Consider the following 22,444-nt stretch of genomic DNA (forward strand, 5'->3'; position numbering starts at 1 on the left):
GTGCTCCTGCCTGTGTTTCCATCTGCAGGGAAAAAAAATAATAATCTTAATTGAGTGGGCATTCATTTATAATTAAGTATAAAAATCAAGCCACAAACAGATATTTCTGTAACCTGAAAAGGCCTGGGAACTCCTTGAAAATGGTAGAGAATTCACTGTTCACAGTTTATTCCACATGGGAGGTATATAGTAACAACTGGTAAAATTACAAAAACTCTTGTTTTCCCTGGCTAAATCAAATAATTGATCCAGCTTAACAGCATCTGTGATTCTAACCACTGAAATTAAACAGTATCATATTTTATCAGAACTAATTCTGTATGCATTAACAAATATCCATTTGTTTTTTATCCATCCACACTATCCATTGGGTGAAATAGTTATTTCAGATAACTAAACATCAACACTACTTGTCTGGACATTTTTACTTCAGATTAGATGTAGTCTGTTCCTATGTACTTGTATGCCCATAGGCAGGTGACATTAGATATTGTTGTTCGAGGCATCTTCCAGTCTAACTTCAATCAAAAAGAAAACCAGTTTACACACTCAGCAAGTACAGCTTTGTGAGCCAAAGCACAGTCCATGAAGATTAGTGGGAGTTTAACTGCTAGAAGTGCACATCTGTCCTAGCTAAAGGACAAATATAGGTGCATTCAGGACAAGAAAAGAAGATGGTATGGCTCTTTGCAGTAGCTAAGATAAGGGTCTCCTCACAATTAGAGAAATTCTGTCTTCAATGAAGAGAATGGGTAAATTATTACAGGTATCAGCAGACCCAAGAATTTCTCTTCAGTTTCAGGAATCTGTGAGCTCCTATGAGAGAAGGAAAAACCCAGTGATGGGAAAACTCACTGTCCTGGTTCCAGTTAGGACAGAGTTAATTTTCCCTCATAGTAGCTGGTAGGGTGCTATGTTTTGGATTAGGGTGAGAAGAGCGCTGATAACATGCTGATGTTTTAATTGTTGCAGAGCAGTGTTTACACCAGGCCAAGGACTTTTCGGCTTCTCGCTCTGTCCTGCCAGCGAGCAGGCTAGGGGTGCAGCAGGAGCTGGGAGGGGACAGACCCAGGACAGCTGACCCAAACTGGCCAAAGGGGTATTCCATACCATCTGACGTCATGCTAAACAATATATAGGGGTGGCTGGCCGGGGTGGGGGGCCGGGCTGCTCGGGGATAGGCTGGGCATCGGTCAGCGGGTGGTGAGCAATTGCATTGTGCATCACTTGTTTTCTTACACATTATTATTATTAATACTATTATCATTATCACTATTATTACTATTATTGTTATTATTATATTCCTGTCTTAATAAACTGTCTTTATCTCAACTCACCGGCTTCACTTTCCCGTTTCTCTCCCCCATCCCAGAGAGGGAGGGGGGAGGGTGAGCGAACGGCTGTGTGGTGTTTAGCTGCCAGCCGGGTTAAACCACAACACTCACGTAGCAAAAATGATGCCATACAGAAATGAGATTTTATCCCTACTTTCCTCAGTTGAAGGAGGACATGGAGTACAAAAATAAAATAAAATATTATGGACCATCTGCTTTGGAAGTGAATATTCCTATCAGTACTATTGTATGTAGAATGTATACTATGCATGATATACATACTACTTACATACTATACATGTATATATATATATACTATATACATAATATACACAATAATGTACAACTTCATATTGCAGAGCAGTTCCAGAGCTTGAGAAGAGGAACCTTCTCAGACGAAACTATAATAAAAGTGTCTGAGATGGAATTGACTGAAGAATTACAGTTATTAGTACTTAGTTATTATGTATTTGATCATAAGAAGATGTAAACTGGTAAACCAGTAGAGTCCTACATCTACATATTCATGTTTATATATATTCAATATATTCATGTTTAATGTGTTCATGTTTAAAATACCTTTGTCTGGTATTATCTCCATTATTCAGAGACTCACTGGCACAGTCTCAGATGGGATGCCTTTAATATGATGAAGTATGGAATGTACTCCAAGTCACCAAAAATGTAGGTAGCACCCTAATTGTTTATTTCATTTTCTGTGTGCTCCAGTGAGACATAAATTCCTGAAAACCGACTTCTCTTTAACAGATTTAGACACTTATACACCTGTATAAGATGTAGATAGCTAGATAATTAGATAGGTAAACATAGATTCTTTCAGGTATCCTACATCTGTAGTCATAGCATGTGGCGCTTACACTGGCCTTGAGTTAGCAGTCTGTGTTTGCTTGGAGGATGTAAGCATGGTTTTGTGATAGAGCCGTTTATTTCACTTGCAGAAATAAGCCGTGCAAACAGTATCTTAGAAGTGGAGTGGAGTTTGTCAGTATTCAGAGTAGCAGAAGCAGCAGCAGCAGAATTCACTTCCATGACTGTGCAGAAGTGAAAGTACCTGGCAGCTCATCAGGGTAACACAACTGGTCCCCTGATCAGTGAGCACAAGGTGCAGTAATGCCTACAAGTTGGATGAAGTAGAGCTCTGTAAATGAAAGACCTCAGTGGGAGAAAAGGTAAAGGTCTTGCCACGTTTGGGATTTCAGAGATGGGGACAATGTATGAGTTTTATATTGGTGCTTGAAACTCAACAAAGATATATGATAAAAACATACCTAGAACATATTATCTGGCCAAACTGCTGGAACATAAGACTCTCACCCTCACCTTCAAAAATGCTTAGATAACCTAGTCAAAGATGTTGTGAAAATGATGAGTGCAAAGAAATAACACCAAAGATTGCCAATTGCCTCTTTAATCTAACTGATAAGATTTAAATAAGAGATTGTAAAAGCACTTTTCTTTGCTGAAAACAGAAACATTTTTCAAATCAAGCAGTAGCAACCACTCAAAGGAAAGAAATAACATTTTTTTTCATCTAAGTGAAAATAATTTTATTATTTTCAACCATTATCACTTTGGGGGCACTGGATAATTAGGGGGGCACCATTCAGATGCACCTAGATAGACTAGAGTCAACAGGAAGGTCCTGAAATTCATCAAAGACAAATGCCAAATGCTGGACTTTAGAAGGAAACAGCCCTGACAGGATATAGGTTGGGGACTGCCTGGTGGGGGAGCAGCTCTGCTGGAAAGCCCCTGGGGGTGCTGGTGGGCAGCAAACGTGTGTGAGCCAGCAGTGAGCCCTGGAGCACATGACCTGTGAAGAAAGTCTGAGAGAGATGGACTTGTTCAGCCTGGTAAAGACATAGCTCTGGGTGGAGACCTCAGAGGAGTCCACCAGTGCCTATCAGAGGGCTATTTCAAAGATGGATCTGGTCTTTAAACGGATGTGCATGGTGGGTGGACAAGTGACAATGAGCATGAATTGAAATAACAGACTTTCACGCTGGGTATAAGCAAGGCTTTTTTCACCATACAGACTGTCCAGCCACAGTACCAGTTACCCAGAGGTGTTCTATAGTCTCTGTCCTTTAAGGTGTTCAAGAGCTGAGTGGATAAAGCCCTAAGCAACCTGGTCTGACCAATAACTGGCATCTTGGAACAAGTGGTTGGACTCGAGATGTCCTGAGGCAAATTCAAATATGAGTTATTTCATGACTCCCAGTTTCTGCATTTTCTTAGCCTCACTTAATTAAGCTGAAATACTATATCCAGCTTTTTAATTAAGGGGCAGCATAGAGGACTTGTATAGAAGTGAAGATATTAAGTTTGCTTAAGAAACATAGATTTGATCAGAAATCTAGATCTGCTGGGGAATAGTCTGTGACATGGGATGTTTCCAATATAGTCTTAATCAACAAGCAAACAGACAAAAGAAGTTTAGTGGCAAATCATCGTAAAAATGAGTTTAAATTATCATTTTTTGTGTAATCTCTGCTTCCCCAACCTGTCATTTGTACCATGTGGCATAATGCCAGAAAGTCAGCAATCTGGCAGCATTTTTTTACCTCTTTCCAGTAAATGTATGCTGGCTCATTTACACCATCTGCCACATAGTGCTTTGTAATCGGAAGAATAGTGGACAGTTGTCGACATCTGTGTTGTAATGTCATTTAGGGGCACACACACGCTATCAGGGGGAGGGAAGCAGAAGCAAAAACAGATACACTTGGGTTGGCAGGAGATGGGAACTGAATGTGAGTTGAAAGAGCAAGCATAAGTAGCATTTATTTTGCATTCCTATCATTCTGCAAAACTGTGAACTGAAATGTGACTGTCCAATCCTGCCTGACGACCTTAGCTTTCTAGTTAACCTGCTTTCAATTACCTGTGGAGCTTTCTGGAAGTAATCAAACCAAACCAAATGAAACCTCAAAAAAACATATAGTTCTAACTCATCTTCAGAGGATTAAAAGGAATTAAAGATTTTATTTTATGCCTGCTATTATTGTGATAATTTAGAAGTTATACAGAATGGAATGCATACTGTATGCTTAAGTATTAGATGCTTAATGAAGCAGTCTTTCACTCCTGCACAGGCAATGGTGAAAAAGGAATGCTTCTGAGGCTCCTGAAGAGACATTCAGCTACCTACATTGTCTTATTTGGTATGTGAACTGATTTCTTCTTATATCTTAAATCATCATTGAGAAAGAAATAAGTAAATATTAAGCAGAAAATATTTTTATGTCCTGACTGGTAAAATAAGTGAAAGAACAATTTCATGAAGGTGGAAAAGTGAAGACGGATCTCATAATTTGTTCTATGTCTACACCCTGGACCATCATATAAATACTGTTCTTTCTGGTTACAACACATGATACTGTCAGTGGTCACTGACAGTCATCATTACTGATGAAGTCTAGTTAAGGTTTAATTTGTAGAGATGTTAAAAAGCCTGAAAAGAACTTTCAGCATCCAGTCTCTCTCTTTTAATTTCATATGGTATTCATTAAAACTGACTCCTTTTTTTCTGTTAGAAATGGTAATGAAAGAAGAAATAACCCATGTGGATTTTTCAAGAACACCTTACCCTCCTCCCTCCCCTTCCCTTCCCTTCCCTTCCCTTCCCTTCCCTTCCCTTCCCTTCCCTTCCCTTCCCTTCCCTTCCCTTCCCTTCCCTTCCCTTCCCTTCCCTTCCCTTCCCTTCCCTTCCCTTCCCTTCCCTTCCCTTCCCTTCCCTTCCCTTCCCTTCCCTTCCCTTCCCTTCCCTTCCCTTCCCTTCCCTTCCCTTCCCTTCCCTTCCCTTCCCTTCCCTTCCCTTCCCTTCCCTGCCTTCCCTTCTCCTTCCTTCCCTTCCCTTCTCCTCCCTTCCCTTCTCCTCCCTTCCCTTCCCTTCCCTTCCCTTCCCTTCCCTTCCCTTCCCTTCCCTTCCCTTCCCTTCCCTTCCCTTCCCTTCCCTTCCCTTCCCTTCCCTTCCCTTCCCTTCCCTTCCCTTCCCTTCCCTTCCCTTCCCTTCCCTTCCCTTCCCTTCCCTTCCCTTCCCTTCCCTTCCCTTCCCTTCCCTTCCCTTCCCTTCCCTTCCCTTCCCTTCCCTTCCCTTCCCTTCCCTTCCCTTCCCTTCCCTTCCCTTCCCTTCCCTTCCCTTCCCTTCCCTTCCCTTCCCTTCCCTTCCCCCTCTCTCCTCTCCTCTCTCCTCTCTCCTCTCTCCTCTCCTCTCCTCTCCTCTCCTCTCCTCTCCTCTCCTCTCCTCTCCTCTCCTCTCCTCTCCTCTCCTCTCCTCTCCTCTCCTCTCCTCTCCTCTCCTCTCCTCTCCTCTCCTCTCCTCTCCTCTCCTCTCCTCTCCTCTCCTCTCCTCTCCTCTCCTCCCCTCCCCTCCCCTCCCCTCCCCTCCCCTCCCCTCCCCTCCCCTCCCCTCCCCTCCCCTCCCCTCCCCTCCCCTCCCCTCCCCTCTCCTCTCGTTTTTCTTTTTCTTTTTTCCTTCCTTCCTTGGTTTATGAAAACAGTTGTATAATTTGACTGTTGCCTGTCTTGCATTACTAATGATTTTGTTACAGACCTGCCTGTTATTAAAGAACTAAAGATAAAATCAGAATAAAGTAATCATTACTGATTGGGAAAAAAAAAAAAACACCCAATGACTGGATGGCAGTATTTGACTCTTATAATTGATGTTCCTTGGGATTTTGTCCTTGTCTTGTTCAATATTTTCATTAATAACTTAGGTGAATGATTAGAGAGTAGACAGAAAATCTGTATAAGTCTCCAGAAAGTGAGGGGGCTCTTTAAGAAAAAGTGAAAATTCAACATGATTTCAATAACTTAAAGAAGTCATATGAAATTATCCACCTTCTATTTAATACAACTAAAACCAAAGTATTTGGAGAAGAAATCAAAGACAAAGATGAACAACTTAATGGGCAACACTTGCTGGAAAAGGATCACTGTTTCTGGTAGAGCTTAATACCTGATGCAGGGTACTAAAAGTTAACATCAGCTTCAGATGAATGAAAATTAACATAATTTATCAGAAATTGGAAGTATATATTGAACTGCATTTAGAACAGGAAAGGCACAAAGAATATAAATAAGCATTCTGAGGCCTCCAAATGAATACTTTAGCAGCTTAAACCCGTATTGGGTTTACATGACAAGGTTTTGGTAGCATGGGGGCTGCAGGGGTAGCCTCTGTGAGAAGAATCCAGATGCTGCCCCATGTCATATCAGAGCCAGCTCCAGCCAGCTCCAAAAGAGACATGCCACCTGCCAAAGCAAAGCCAGGCAGTGACATTCATTGTGCCTCTAGCAGAACAGATTTAAGAAAGGGGAAAAAATGCTGAGCAGCTGCAGCTGGGAGAGAGGAATGAGAAACTGTAGAGAGGAAAACCCCCTCCAAACACCAAGGTCAGTGCAGAAGGAAGGCAGGAAGCTCCAGCCACGGAGCAGAAGTTCCCCTGCGGCCTGTGGAGAGGCCCCTGGTGGAGCAGGCTGTCCCCCTGCAGCCCATGGGTCCCACACGGAGCAGATCTCCACGCTGCAGCCCGTGGAGGAGCCCCCGGTGGAGCAGGTGGATGTGGCCTGGAGGAGGCTGCGGCCCATGGAGAGCCCCCGCAGGAGCAGGCCCCGGGCCGGAGCTGCAGCCCGTGGAGAGAAGCCCACACAGGAGCAGGGGGTCTGGGGGGAGCTGCTGCCCGTGGGGGACCCGTGCTGGAGCAGTTTGCTCCTGACGGATGGACCCTGTGGTACAGAGCCATGTGGGAGCAGTTCTTGAAGAGCTGCTACCTGTGGGAAGCCCCCGCACGATCAGTCCAGGAACATTTGCATGGTAGGGACCCCACACAGGAGCAGAGGAAGAGAGTGAAGATGAAAGAGCGGCAGAGATGAAGCATTAGGGACTGACCACAACCCCCATTTCCCGTTTCCCTGCGCTGCTCAGGAGAGAGAAGGGAGAAAATGGTGGATGAGGAGAAAGGTGGTTTTAGTTTGCTTTTAGTTTCTCACTGTTCTAGTCCATTAGTGATAGGCAACAAATTACATTAATCTCCCAGTAATTGTTGAGTGATTTCCCTGTCCTTATCTCAGCATTTGAGCCCTTTTCATCATATTTTCTCCCCCTTTCTCTTTGAAGAGGGGCAGTGAGAAAGTGGTTGTGGTGGAGTTCAGCTGTCCAAGGGGGTAAAACTACCACACTTATTTAAAAACAAACTTTGTGGCAAATTAAGGAACACATAGAATAATAAAGGCTTTTTTTTTTTTTTTTTAAACCAAATTCATATCAGAAGTTGAAGAGAAGACTCAGAAGGAACTCAGTATCTCCTAGTTCAAAAGACAAGTACTTCTTAAAAAAATGCAGTGAACCTCCCCTCCCCTTTTCTCCCTTCCTCTTGCCTTGCCTTTCTTCCTGTGCTGGACTCTCATTGACTATATGTTCAAATCTAACTTAACCACAGTTTTGCTTACCTGTAGTAGACATAAGGTTATTGATAATGAAGCCACATATTAGGTGTCACTGACCATCATTATATTTTGAAGTGTAGTAGCTGTTGCAGAGACTTAAATGCTCACCTCCTCTGAGAACCTTCCAGTCCAGATGTTGAGTAGGGGTATTCGCTCAATGGACTGGTAAGCAGCAGCATCCTTCAGTTGCTGAAAAACACCTATTTAGGGGTAGAACAAGATATTGGCTTAGTTTTCAACAATTCAATAGATATAACGGGGAAAAAAAAAAAAAAGTTTTCTCAGAGATTTTAAAAAGTAATAGCTACTTAGAAAATGTTATTTTCTCACTGGTGGTTTTTACAACACAGTTAATGAATATCTGGAAAGGCTAATATACTATAAATCTGCTTTAGAGCCTAGGGATAGAATAAAGTCCAGCCTTTTAATGCTGATTTTTGTAGATTATGAAGGAGATTATTTGGGCTAACCAAACACAAAATCAGAGCTACCCTAAATGTTGAATTCACATAAATGCTTTGTATTTTTACATGATAATGTTTGCATGTTAAGCTTTTGTAATTTATTAAACAAACCTTTACATTAGATGAAGTTGTTTCACACAATGCTGTGGCTTGATGAAAATAGTGGTGATAACACACTGATGTTTTTACTTGTTGCAGAGCACTGTTTGCATAGAACCAAGGACTTTTCAGCTTCTCCTGCTGCCCTGCCAGCGAGGAGACTGAGGGTGCACAAGGAGCTGGGAGAGCACACAGCTAAGACAGGACCAAAAGGATGTCCCACACCTTGTGGCATCATGCTCAGCAATAATAGCTGGGTAAAGAAGGAGGAAGGTGGAAACTCTCGGAATGATGGTGTTTGTCTTCCCAAGAAACCATCACACGTGATGAGCCCTGCTTTTCTGGAAGTGTCTGAACACCTGCCTACTGATGAGAAGTATTGAACAAATTCCTTGTTTTGCTTTGCTTGTGCACATGGCTTTTGCTTTACCTCGTAAACTGTCCTTATCTCAACCCGTGAGTTCTCACACTATTACCACTCTGATTCACCTGGGGAGAGTGAGCAAGCAGCTGTGTGGCACTTAGCTGCCTGCCAGGGCTAAACCACAAGAGCAGCCTAAGAATCTGTTCAAAAGAATACAGGTGTAGTAATCTGTGCTATACAGATCTCAAAGAAAGGATCCCACTTTGTGGGAAACTGTCTATGAAAAATGTCAGTCTATGTATATATTTATTTATGTATTTATGCTGAGAGAAGGGAGGAATCAAAACATTCCTGTAGTCTCTTTTTGTAGACTATAATGTCTGTCTTTTTGCTTTGCCTGTGAAATACGACAAAATTTGCTCTAAGTTTGGTCATTTTACTGAATGGCCAGTGATGAAAATGTTAAGGGAAACAGAAAAAAATCCAGTCTATGTTAGGATTCAGTTTGCCTGGATTAGATGCTTAACAATGAATTGTCAGACTCTGAACTAATCACTGCCTTCTCCCATTTTACTCAGCTGAGAGAGAGAGTGAGACATACAGAAGGAGAAATTCTTCTTTGCTCAAGATGACTGTCTAAAGCTAGTGAGATGGATTGCCCTTTGCTGGTCTCTATTTATCTTCACTAGTTATGAAAAGAGCCTATGATGATTATCTTACTGTAAAATAACTAATTGCTTCATGTCTAAAGTTAGGTAAGATAAATCCTACCTGTATTTTTTTTTCTTTATTTTTTTTATTTGTTTGCTTTACACTCTGGTTTAAATGTTATCATTCAAATGAGCAAAATAAAAATAAAACATCATTGTAAGCTGTGGCATAATACACATTCTGCTGAAGGCACAGAGAATCTTACAGCTACTGTCTATGAGAATTGGATCACGCAAATAATTTCCTCCTGTGATGAAGTCTCTGGAGAGTTGTCATCAATCTAATTATATATGGAGGTTTTAGGGTCTAGACATTTCCCTCCTCAAATCCATTGTTTGCTTTATGTACATGCCAAGTATAGATTCTAGGGATAAGATTTAACCATCCTCCAATAGCTGCCTTAAAGTCATGTGGTCTAAGTTAGTCATCCGAGCTTATTCAGTATCAATGAAGAGAGATGTTCATGACCAGAGGGCAGCCACTCTTAGATGCCAACCTTGGGGGTAATCTGTCTTCTGGTTGGTGTCTGCCTTATTGCACAACAAAAGCACAGAAATAATTTCCACTGTTTTCTATAGCTCCACAGATGTCACCAGATAAATAGATGAGGCAGATTGGTTCATTTACAACACTACAAAATGAAGTATGTTGTGGTGCAAACTGAAGCAAGACAAATGAACTGGTTGTGGGTGAGCTTAAAAACAAAACAAAACAAAAACAACAACAACAGCAAAAAGCTGATGCTTATGAAGTATCTTTTTATGCCAAGAAAATAATAATTGAATTTTACTATAAGGTTCACTATCTGATTTTTTTTTTAAATACTAAATCATTTTTGAGCTACTTCTGACTTCTATAAATACATTAATCATTGAGAAGTACAGCAAAGCAGATATGCAAATTGCCAATTCCAGAAATGCCAACTGCTTGGATTTTCAACTAATTGAACTCCTTGTTCTGGTCCATCAACAAAAACAATAAACTCCTCCTATACCTAAATACAATCAAAGATTTATTTGTGAAAAGCCAAAGTAATTCTGTTGAAAACCAAGTATGTTTATTCTAGTTTCATAATGAAGTTGGTCAGTTTTTCTATCAATGGAAACATATATAGCATGAGACGCTGCTCTAAAGAATGATTACTCAGCAAAGATCACCTAGAAATTCTCAGACACCGCTTGCACTTTGTAAAAAATGCTGCCTTGACAGAGGTAGATATATTCTATTTTATATTGCAAAGGTAAAATAGTATTTTTTCTCACCTTGACAGTAGTATTATATGAAGGTGGGACTTTCACAGAGTGTACATGAGCTCATAGAGTCCATCCTTACAAACAAGTGTGGTGGAGCTCAGCTGCTCATCGGTGTGAAACCACCACACCTCTCATTCCCCCTCCTCTAAAAACAGGGGAGAAAATATGATGAAAAGGGCACAAGGGTTAAGATGAGGACAAGGAGATCATTCAACAATTACTGTCATAGGCAAAACTGACTTAGAAGAGGGAGGTTAGTGTAATTTATTGCTAACTACTAACAGACTAGAGCAGTGAGAACTAAAAGCAAACTAAAAGCACCTTTCTCCCCATCCACCACCTTCTGCCTTCTTCCCACCGAGTGGCACAGAGGACCGAGGGAATGGGGGCTGTTGTCAGTCCCTAATGCTTCATCTCTGCCGCTCTTTCATCTTCACGCTCTTCCTCTGCTCCTGTGTGGGGTCCCTACCACGCAAATGTTCCTGAACTGATCGTGCGGGGGCTTCCCACAGGTAGCAGCTCTTCAAGAACTGCTCCCACATGGCTCTGTACCACAGGGGCCATCCGTCAGGAGCAAACTGCTCCAGCACGGGTCCCCCACGGGCAGCAGCTCCCCCCAGACCCCCTGCTCCTGCGTGGGCTCCTCTCCACGGGCTGCAGCTCCGGCCCGGGGCCTGCTCCTGCGGGGGCTCTCCATGGGCCGCAGCCTCCTCCAGGCCACATCCACCTGCTCCACCGGGGGCTCCTCCACGGGCTGCAGCGTGGAGATCTGCTCCGTGTGGGACCCATGGGCTGCAGGGGGACAGCCTGCTCCACCAGGGGCCTCTCCACAGGCCGCAGGGGAACTGCTGCTCCGTGGCTGGAGCTTCCTGCCTTCCTTCTGCACTGACCTTGGTGTTTGGAGGGGGTTTTCCTCTCTAAAGTTTCTCATTCCTCTCTCCCAGCTGCAGCTGCTCAGCATTTTTTCCCCTTTCTTAAATCTGTTCTGCTAGAGGCACAATGAATGTCACTGCCTGGCTTTGCTTTGGCAGGTGGCATGTCTCTTTTGGAGCTGGCTGGAGCTGGCTCTGATATGACATGGGGCAGCTGCTGGACTCTTCTCACAGCAGCCACCCTGCGATGTCATGGCTGTCTGTCTACCTCACCAGCACCACATTCTGAAGAAGTTTATCAAGCTATTCCTGGCTGTAGTTTGCCAAAGCTCACTATTTTCTTATCTCACGAGCCCTTACATTTGGTTCTTTTCAACATATTTTCCTGTGAGTTCCCCATAATCATACTGTGCTGTGTGTTTGCTGTGTTGTCTGACTGCCTGTACCTCGAATAACTGCTGCACAATTCGGCAATCTCAGTCAAGTTCTCGGTCAAGTCTGGCAAAATCCTCATCATCTCAAAGTTATTAAGTTTCTGTAGTTTTTGTGAAAGATGACAGCCAAATAAAGGATATGCTCCCAGCTGAGCTGTTCTTGGGAGAAAAGCTTCAGTATAAACACAACCTTTATTAGATGTCATATAATCCACACAGAAAAGAAATAGTGAATACTTCAGCTAAAGGAAAAGTCTAAAGACTGCACTCCTGGTAGACACAGAAATAAGGACCAATCCATGGAAACCAGGATGCATTAGCCAGGTACTCACAGAATAACCTTCTGTTTTCTCACGCTGTATTTCTCATCTGGTTCTTGGTTTTTGTTTGTTTTGTTTTTAATGGTTTGTTTTAAAGCACTATTTTAAAGCGCTAGACACAATTTTATTATTTTAAAAGTGCCTTGTAGTTATAAGCACAATGGATGCATTTTCCTCAAAACAAAGGGTAATGTAGTCCAAATATAAAATGCAGGTCACTGCATTTATATTTTAAATAAAATTATTTTGAAGTGAAACGCCATTTCTATAATTAATTTTGAACCTAAAAATATCATTTTAACCTTAAAAAATTACATTTTGAACAGAAATTTCAAAATATTTCAACACTTTCAATAAAGCCTTTTCCAACTTGGTAAATTTACACATTTAATGCAATGGAAGTTCAATTTGAATTATGGCAACTGTGTGTGTAATTTATTTTTTAATAATTCAAATGCTACTAGAAGATGACCTCATTTTTGGAGAAAATCACCTTTTCATATAATAGAAATGAGTTTTCAAAAGATCTTGTAGTCTACCTTCTTGCCCTGTAGCAGAATAGCTGAATGTAGATTGTCTCTGAGGGTGATTTTTAAGCTGTTTTTTACAAACCTGTAATGACAAGTGTTTTAATAGTTAGAATATTCAAAGTGAGATGTTAAAGGGGAAGTCAGCAACAGTAGTAAAGTATTTTAAGTCTAAGAATACATAAAAATATTAATGTTAAGACATTCACCGCACTTGGAAAATTAATTCATCACGGTTTTACAGGGATTGTATAACTGAGTTTTCACACAAAGTTTAGTAAAGAGTCCTGATAACATACTGCAAAATTAATTGTTCCTGAGATGAAAAATCTTCCATGGAGAAACATCATATCTCTTCTGCAGCTCAGACCTCCTTATCCTCTGGAGCAGCTTTCTGGCCTGATTACTCATCCTTTTTTTTTTTTCTTTTTTAGAGAGATGCGTATGGGTATACTGCATTTGATAATATATTGAAGTCAGCCATTCACTGACTTTGATAAATACAACCATCCACTGTGAGCGGGAGCCACACTGCTTAACTCCAGCATAGGAAACCAGGTGTATTAGGAAGTATCTCTCTACATGACTGCTACACCAGCAAACAAGCAAGCAAGCAAGCCTGTTCCAGAGCAGATGTACGTCTGAAGCTTTATTTGTGTTTGTCTTTTGGACAGCCTGTAAGAGAAGTTTTGAGAGGTAAGCTCTGAATTATTTACTACTTTGGTGACTGAAATTAAATGATACGAAAATCAGAGATTCCAGCTCACTTGTTACTGGAACTACTCAAGGAAACTCTTTCCATATTAGATAAGATCTCAGTTGTTGGTAAATCACAACAACAACAACAACAAAATATCTGGTTAGCCTGCGCAATCATCATTTCTGGTTACCACAAAATATGAGAAATCTAGTTTTATCTAATGCCTGCTTCTTAATAACCGCTGTGATAATTAGAGCAGGGCAGCCAAACTGGCTAACTGATTTTATTGAAGGGTCACCACATGCATCTGCCAGTCTGCCTTGTGCTCATTAGCATATTGTGCTGTTGCATACATCCTGGTGTGTAGGAGATCACCCAACCATGTGGCACATAACAGCGAGCAAACTTTCAACAGGTCTGAGCTACCTGTTTCAGCAAGTAGTGTCTGACAGGTTACTAGCCCACCGTATTATATCCAGTATTGTTGTAAACATGATGATTTGAATATATTTATAATCATGATTGAGATTGGACAATTTATTAAAAATAATGACTAATAAAAATATATCGATTATTACTTACATGGGGATTGTCAACTAAAGCTAGATTATGATCCTTCGTTTAATTGTTCAACTTTTTTTTTTAAATATATAACTTTTGCTTTTTAGAATTGATAATGTTAGCCTGTGATTTTTTTTTGTGCAAATAGTATGATATTTTTCATGTACTCTGTGAACAGATGATCTGCTAAATTAAAAGCCTTTATTTCCTTTCAAAAATACCTTTTCTTTCTCATTAAACTATTTGGTTGAATATATCCTTGTCATCAAAGAAAGCAGACCTCACTTGAATATTCATATGAAGCACATTTTAATCAAACAAATGTTCATGAATAAAAAGGTCATTAAGAGGCTAAATCAAATCCTCTGTTCTAACATGGTGAGCTGTCACTGGAACAGCCCTGTAATAATCATTTACCATGTCTAACTAGAATTTCTATTGAAACAAAAAAAAAAAAAAAAGGAAAAAAAAAACTTAAATTCAAAGTAAACTCACTGGTGTTATGCTATGCCATGTTATTTCAAAAATACTGTCCTGCAACATACAAAATTTTAAGATTTATCATTGACCTAGAATCCCAGCAGAGTGCTTTGACTGTGAACTCAGCCCCCTTCTCTGCAGATAATTGTGTCCTCTTGAAACTCCACTTGTTTTACAAACTCTTTTGATTCCTACACTTTCAAATACATTCTCATAGAATAACTGCCTAAGAGGTGAATAACTTCTTAATTTTGCTTCTGCAGTATTACTTCTACTCAATTTAGGTTTTCTGATGGAAAGTACCTTTTGGAATTAGCTACTGTCCCTGTGAATTTGTGGGAAGCACTCAGTTTAAAGCTTACAAAACTGTTCCTATGGTTAATATAAACATAATTTTGTCCAAAGTCACAATCATTTCTCTGTCTTTTGCTGTATTGAAGAAGTTAAGCAGCTGAGACATTCAAAGTGGCTTATAGTACTTTATACGTGTCTTTTGTCAGCTCTCCTGCAGTGTGAGCTGTAAATCCTTTGGAATAGTCATGGTCTACTAGGCCAATAATCTATTTTTTGAAATGCCTCTAAATATGTACTTACATGAGAGCATAATAGCTCCAAAGAAGCAATTATGACCAAGCAAGTCAAAAACCTGTGCTTAAAAAGTCTTGAAATTTTTAATTCTTCTCAGTTAACTTAGATTCTCTGTTTCTATTGAGTAGTTAAATTTGTTTTCTTCCACCCACCATTTTAAAGTACTTGTCATTGAATTAGTATAGCAACATGTTTGATTCAAGGGTTTTCAACTTACCTGCAACTGAAGGTAGCAAAATACCCTCATTAGATTTTATCAAAAGTGAACACAGTCTGAAAAATATATATCTCTGGAAAAAAAAAAAACAAAACCCAAAGTATAAAACAAAAACGATCAGATTTTTTTTTTTCTTTTAATTCACTCCCAATGTATTTGGAGAATGGAAAGATTTCAAGAAGATTAGAGCTCAGGTAAGTCATGCTTAAGTACTCTGACAGTTGGATAGATAGAAGTGCTATACTGCAAGGCAGGAACTAGAAAATGCTGCTTCAGCAGGACTTGTGACAAAGCAACACTCAGAGCACTAACTTTCCATCTTGTTCTCATCTTGTGTTAAGATCATAAAGGATAGCAGTTAAGCCTTAGAAATATTAATTTCCTATGTGTCAGAAACAGCAGTAAAATATACATAGTCTTATTAAACAATTAATTTTAATAACCTAATCCAAATTTCAACAGTTTTTCATAACATTTGAATCTTTCAATAAATGGCCTTTGGTCACTATGTATTTATATATTTTCAGTTCCCATTTAGTCTCTGCTATTAGCGCAAATATATAGTCAAAAGCAGATCCTTTGTGATGACTTCTATGTATATAACTTTAAAATAATAATAATAATAGTAATAATAATAAATCCTTTAGTTTTGGATCTGTCTCTTCACACATATTACATGCAGAAAGGAAACCAAAATCCATCATAGATAATTTTCTCATGTATTTCAGAATGAGGTAGGTTCATTTGCAGACAAACAGGCCTCTGCTGTTTACTTAGAAACTGAGAATATCCATTTATCTGCATATCGCAGAGATCTATACAATTATTTCTAAGCATTGTGTTTTATCTAAAATAAAGTTCCATTTGCATCAGTTCATGAACTGTCAGTGTCCAGAATTAATGCTGATCTTACCCACAGCACTTAAAGAGCATTGCATTTTCATTTTATGGAATGACACCCTGGGAAATGCATTCTTTGCGTAACTTGTCTTACTGGCATGACTGGGTTTCTGAGCGCTTTTTTTTTTTTTTTTTTTTTTTTTTCACATAAACTATCGTTTGTAACCATTTTCACACTTGGCGGTTTTGTGTCCTGCTTTTCCTGAAAGTCTCCATTCAGACTCACCCTGGATGTTTGCCAGAACAAAACTGATTCTTATTCCACTTAAAATGCTTCCCCTCGTATACATGCGTGTGTGTAATAGGTAATAGATCTGAATTTAACTTTACAGGCCAATGAGCTAGGCATATCTGTCTCCCTGATCCATTAGACACTGGGGAACACAGATCACTGTAGCAGACACACTCCGTTGATGCCTTCCCATTTTGCTAATTCTGAGCTTTTAACTGACATCAGCATCGTGTGGCAAAATTGCTTCCAACCTCATTTAAACAGCTGCACATTTGAACAGGCTTAAATGATGGGTTTTAGTAAATTGGTGAAGCATAAGTTTGCATATGCATAAATTAACCTGGCCAAAAGCCAGTTTTCAGGGAATACATTCTTATTTAGCTGCTGAAAGTAAATGTCTTGTCTCCAGGGGTAATGGTAAGGGGGTAGGGGGAGTAGAGGAACTCTTACTTAGCTTCCCATTGATTTATATGTCACAAATGATACACATTGCTGGTTTGTCCAAGCCTGTGGATTGAGCAGATCAGTGCTGACCTACTACCTCCGAACTCACAGCTGCTCAGCTTTACTTTCTCAGTGCTCACTGAACTGAAAGAATGCTTTGGAGCTCCTGCCTGATTTTCACAGCCATCCTATGGCAATACAATGTCCACTGCTGTTTCCCTTTCATTGAAGCGCATCTTTTGGTTTTCTACCTTTTTTCACTCATACCAGTCTACACAGGCTTCATTATAATTTCATTTTCTTTTCCATAGAAATTACTCTTCTGCAGTATCAGAGCAGACAGTCCTTTGAAGATTTCTGCAGGCTGTATATCTAAATTGAAACTTATGAAATCACACAGAATTAAGGAAAGAACTTAAATCACACTGGATAATGTAGAAAGCAGTTGTCCTCTCCCTCCCTGCTCCTCCCACTTTCCTTGTATTTTTTGCTTGTTTGTATGTTTGGTTTCTGTTTTTAAATTAAGCCATTCCTCAAATAGATTCCATCATACATTATGTAGATGTGAAATGCTTTTTATTCCAGTAAATGAAGCTAAATTGAAAGACTGCCTTGTAAACAGAAGTTTAAATAGATTGCAGTTTGTTCCCCCACCCCCCAAACTTTCAGTGGCTTTAACAAATTCTCGTGAAAATTAGCTTCCTTAACATTTTTTTTTTTATTTTGGAAATGGTAGATGCTCCATCTAGTGGACTATTTGAGCACAGTGGAAACTTATCACAGGTAGAATCTCTATAAGAGTGTCAAGGAAAAATTATCACAATTGTGACCAAAAGAAAAAAAAAAAAAAAGGAACGAGGGAAGAAAAGAAAGAAAAATACACCTTTCAATTTATACAGAAGATGTAGAAGTTTGAACAATAATTATAAGCATTATAATGCATTCTGAGAATTTATTCTCCTTACAAGCAGTACAGCTATTGAGATAGTCCATTGTTGCCATGGTAATATGTCATAAATTTCTGTCAACTACCTAAAATAGCTGCAGATCACAAGGTAATCTGGTTTTTGTTTTGTTTTGTTTTATTGTGGGGGAGGGGTTGTTTGTTTGTTTCTTTGCTTTTCCCCATTGGTTTTGTAGCTGTTAAAATTTCAACAGGAATGGATCTATCCTTGCTTTTTAATTTGCAAGAACCTTTTGATTTTTTGATGAATAAACCAATGTTTATTATATTTTTCTCACACTGAAATGCTTACCATATTGTGTAAGATCTCTAAGTATAATATCTTAAAAAGTTTCTTAATAGGTTTCTTCCTTGGCCAGTTGATATTTATTTCCTCTAATTTGTGCTTTGAACATTAGCATGATCCTGAGGCTGGAAGAGCATGCTGTAGTGCTGTAACATGTCTATGGATTTTAGCCATTACTTCTGTATTTCTAACATGATTTTCAGCATGGTCAACCACTCAATGTCCCAATGAAAGAAAAACATAATATTAAATTTAAAAGTGTTAAAGAAAAAGCTGTTCTTAAATCTAGAAAGCATTGTGTATGTACAGGAAAGAACAATTAACGAAAGTCTGTGGATTTACCTACAATATCACCTATTCACCAAGGTGCTGTACTAAGCAGTGTGACTGAAAGGTGCCATCCATGACAGAAACCTTAAACAGATCTGACAATTCATGCTTAAAATCATGTCACGAAATTAGGGAGTGCAGAATTTGTATCACTAAAAGGCAGCAGCAACTTATTCTTTGGAAAGCGTTAATATTCTACAGAAACATCCCCACAAGCAACTCTACATTAAATAATTTGTAAATTTGTGGGGCCAGGGATTTCAGTTTGAAAAGCAGCTTTTTATTCTTTCTTCCTTCCCCTTCTCCTCCCTTCCCTTCTCCTCCCTTCCCTTCTCCTCCCTTCCCTTCTCCTCCCTTCTCCTCCCTTCCCTTTCCTTCCCCTCCCTTCTCCTCCCTTCTCCTCCCTTCCCTTCCCTTCCCTTCCCTTCCCTTCCCTTCCCTTCCCTTCCCTTCCCTTCCCTTCCCTTCCCTTCCCTTCCCTTCCCTTCCCTTCCCTTCCCTTCCCTTCCCTTCCCTTCCCTTCCCTTCCCTTCCCTTCCCTTCCCTTCCCTTCCCTTCCCTTCCCTTCCCTTCCCTTCCCTTCCCTTCCCTTCCCTTCCCTTCCCTTCCCTTCCCTTCCCTTCCCTTCCCTTCCCCTCCCTCCCCTTCCCTTCCCCTCTCCTCCCCTCCCTTCCCTTTCCTCTCCTCTTCTCTCTCCTCTCCTCTTTTCTTCCTCTTTTTCTTCTTCCTCACCTTACCTCGCCTTGCCTCTCTCTGTGTCTTTCTCTCTCTCTCTTTCATTCACTTTAATCTGTTTTGCCTTAATTTGCCATAATTTGCCTTTTTTTTTTTTTCAGCAAATCAATCAAAAACATCTCTTTAATGGTTTGTATGTTATTACAAACAACAAGACAAAAGTTTCTGGTGTTTTTATTCAGCTTTGGTACATGTGTATCAAAACCAGGCAGTGCAGTGATGGCTTAGCAGAAACTTGGTGCTGTGTTTTTGTGATGTAATGTAGTCTAAAGTACTCAATACCATTAACATTCTCAAGCCTCCCATACATAATGCTGCAGACTCTATAGCTACTAAAAAGATACAAACGGGCTTTAGGATCCTGAGGTTAAAATAATGATAATAATAATGATAATGATGATGATGATGATAATAATAGTTTTGATATTCCAGTATATGCCAAACTACTTGTTGTACAGAAAATGACGTCTAGGTACATTCTTTCATTTGACTAATAGCTCTCTCTCTCTCTTTTTCATGCTTTTGTAGTTGAAAATGATGTGTCATCAACTTAAACAGGCTGACAGTCTCCTCTGTAATCAGGAACCCTGAATTTTTTCCCCTTTGCCTTGTTGTCCATGATGTGTGTGTTGGATATTGATGGGAATTAAACATTCTTGTGGTGAAAAATTTAGTTGCATCATTACATGGAATGTATTCCAAGAAAAAGTAATTTCATTTAAGTTGTGAAGATGTCCTAGAAGAGTGGCATATGACTGCCAATCACAATATATTTGTTGAATAATATGGTATTTTAGTAATTTTTACATTTTATGTCAGGGATTTCATTTTATATGTTATTTTAATCTCACTGTTCTATTTTAAAGTATCTCTGCATGGAGCTGAAAGCATACCCAGGTCAGCTTCTGAAGATAAACATTATGTCTGTACAGAAACACAAAACTGCATAAATACTTCCTTTGAAAACATTATCATAGGTAATATTGACTGTGAAGTCTAGAGGGGAGATTAGTCTCATCATACCCAGAACAAGAAATATAGGCACTTGATAACTTCTAAAACCAAAATTCCCTCAAGGTTAATTCTAAGCAGGGCTCTGAGAATTCCCCTTAATTCCCTTCTCAAGTACTCTTGGACCACCATTTATGGGGAAAAAAAAATGGCTTAAGTCTGGTGATTAATTTACCTTTTCCCACTTAGAGCTCTGACTCCCAGGTTCAAGAATGGCTTAATTGTGACTTGGCATCTGAGCTGTTAGTCAGAACTTTTAGTCACTTTGGGTCTGAGTACAAAAGATTTGGAATATCATTTACGCTAACTGAAAGGTCAGCCAATATCAATGTGTGACGTGCTGAACCGAAATTACTGTATGTGAAACTTAGCTTTTTTCAGCCCCTGTTATGTCATTGGCACAATTTATTTCACCCTGAGTGAAATAAATATTGTGGTTAAAAAAAAAAAAAAGTATTCTGACTGAAACAATGAAGATCCATTGGAGCATCAGCAAATCTTTAGTTTAGAATATCCTATATTTATTTTTAAGTAAAGGCAATAATGTTCTTAAAAAAAAAAAAAAAGTCAGAAAGACATTATTATTGATTAGGTTAAATGAATGGCAGATGTCAATGAAATCCACTATTAGAAAAATGCCAGTCTGGCTGAATTTTCATCTTTAGATAGCATCTAAGCACAACTTGTAATCAGGATGCAGTAATAAGGGATGAGACAAACCAATCAATCGATTGATCACATTGGAAAAGGAAAGGGAAAGGGAAGGGGAAAGGGAAAGGGGGAGGGGGAGGAATGAAAAAAGAAAAAGGGGTCAAACTAGTAAAATGAAACATTTTGTTGTTTATTTCCTAGGTGAATAATATGATCAATAATAAGTATTTCTAAAGTCCTCCTTCAGAATTTCTGCATTAAATCAGAGCAGTGTTTTATCTAACACCTGTTTCCTGTTATGTACTCCACCTTTATTGTGACCAAGCAAGAATCATTAATATAATGATATTTCCTTGTTGATATGAATTATAATTCATTAATATCAGAAATCATTATTTGGTCAATATCTGATAGCTTGTCCATTTGAAGGATGAAACCCTGACTCCATAGTAGCTTCAATGAGCCTAGAATTTTTGCCTCAAACCCTCATCATATTATCAGTCTTCATAATCATAAAATCAGAACTTTTTTTCTTTCCACACACAGTGTTAAGAGAAATATTAGTAACCTTCTCAAGAGGTTAATGTCAAACTAAACATCTAACTAATCTGGAACAATTTTCCTAAGAATTATACCCGCAAGTAATTCCTGTTCATTACGTTGCTGGTTTATGAGAACAAGACCAAACTTTCTTTTCTATAGGTTCCAGCTTTGTAAAACTGTGTGACATAGGTGCAGCAGAAAAATATAGATAGATAGGTAGATAGATAGATGGATAGATAGATAGATAGATAGATGGATTATAGGAGAAGATTAGGTGTATTTTTTTTTTCGATTTTTTTTGTGACGATGTGTTTCTCACCTAGTTAACCTATTTTCCAAATAGGATAATTTGAATTTTCACAATACTTACTTTATGCATATGAATGTGCTGCAATCCTCCCTAAAAGGCTATACCTGCAGCAATAATATGTAAGAAGAGAAACTGTTTATTTTTTAGTCCCAGATACCCAAACACTTGGCACTGCATGAATCATTAAAACTAATGGAGTCCTGAAATCCTGCCAGACTCTTTCCTTCATTGTTTAGGGTTTGTTTCTGCTCATAGTGATTTCAGCTGGACTTTTGCCATTAACTTCAAAGTAGAAGTAGGTCCTTAACATTTTCCTATTTGTCCTGAAGTTTCCATAGCAGATCACTTTGCTAATTGAACCACATCATTTTTTTTTATTATTTTTGTGTTGCCCATTTCTTCAGGTTTAATTATTGAATCAGATTGTTGAATTCTATGTTTATATTTACATTTTGTTGTTGTTGTTTTCTCTTTTAATTTAATGGCTAATTCAGTGTTTTTTTTTCTAGTATCATAGAGTGTTGTTTCTTTTTTTTTCCTGTCAAAATAGCACAGGTACATCAAACAGTTTCTCCTACCGAGTTATCTATATACTTACGTACAACCACTCATGGGTAAGTAAAAGAGCTTAGCTCTTACC

At 39.2% G+C, this 22,444-nt stretch overlaps 1 protein-coding gene across 7 annotated transcripts in view; it reads left to right on the forward strand.

Moving 5' to 3' along the window:
• Nucleotides 1-863: 863 nt before the first annotated feature.
• Nucleotides 864-22,444, forward strand: part of LOC308191581 (uncharacterized protein) — a 38,326-nt gene continuing 16,745 nt past the window's right edge. For 2 of the 7 annotated variants that reach the window (XM_080584117.1, XM_080584116.1), the window contains exons 1-5: nucleotides 864-1,203; nucleotides 1,943-2,018; nucleotides 4,433-4,519; nucleotides 8,471-8,747; nucleotides 13,287-13,548. In XM_080584117.1, coding sequence (XP_080440243.1) covers nucleotides 1,991-2,018; nucleotides 4,433-4,519; nucleotides 8,471-8,747; nucleotides 13,287-13,326 — 432 coding nt within the window. In that variant the 5' untranslated portion in view covers nucleotides 864-1,203; nucleotides 1,943-1,990 and the 3' untranslated portion in view covers nucleotides 13,327-13,548. Of the gene's footprint in view, nucleotides 1,204-1,942; nucleotides 2,019-2,293; nucleotides 2,525-4,432; nucleotides 4,520-8,470; nucleotides 9,491-13,286; nucleotides 18,958-22,444 lie in introns of those variants that run through there. The other 5 variants (XM_080584120.1, XM_080584118.1, XR_013948144.1 and 2 more) reach the window with 5 other exon arrangements.

Source organism: Anser brachyrhynchus (genome assembly GCF_964034855.1).
Source record: "Anser brachyrhynchus genome assembly, chromosome: 3".
Lineage (NCBI taxonomy): Eukaryota > Metazoa > Chordata > Aves > Anseriformes > Anatidae > Anser > Anser brachyrhynchus.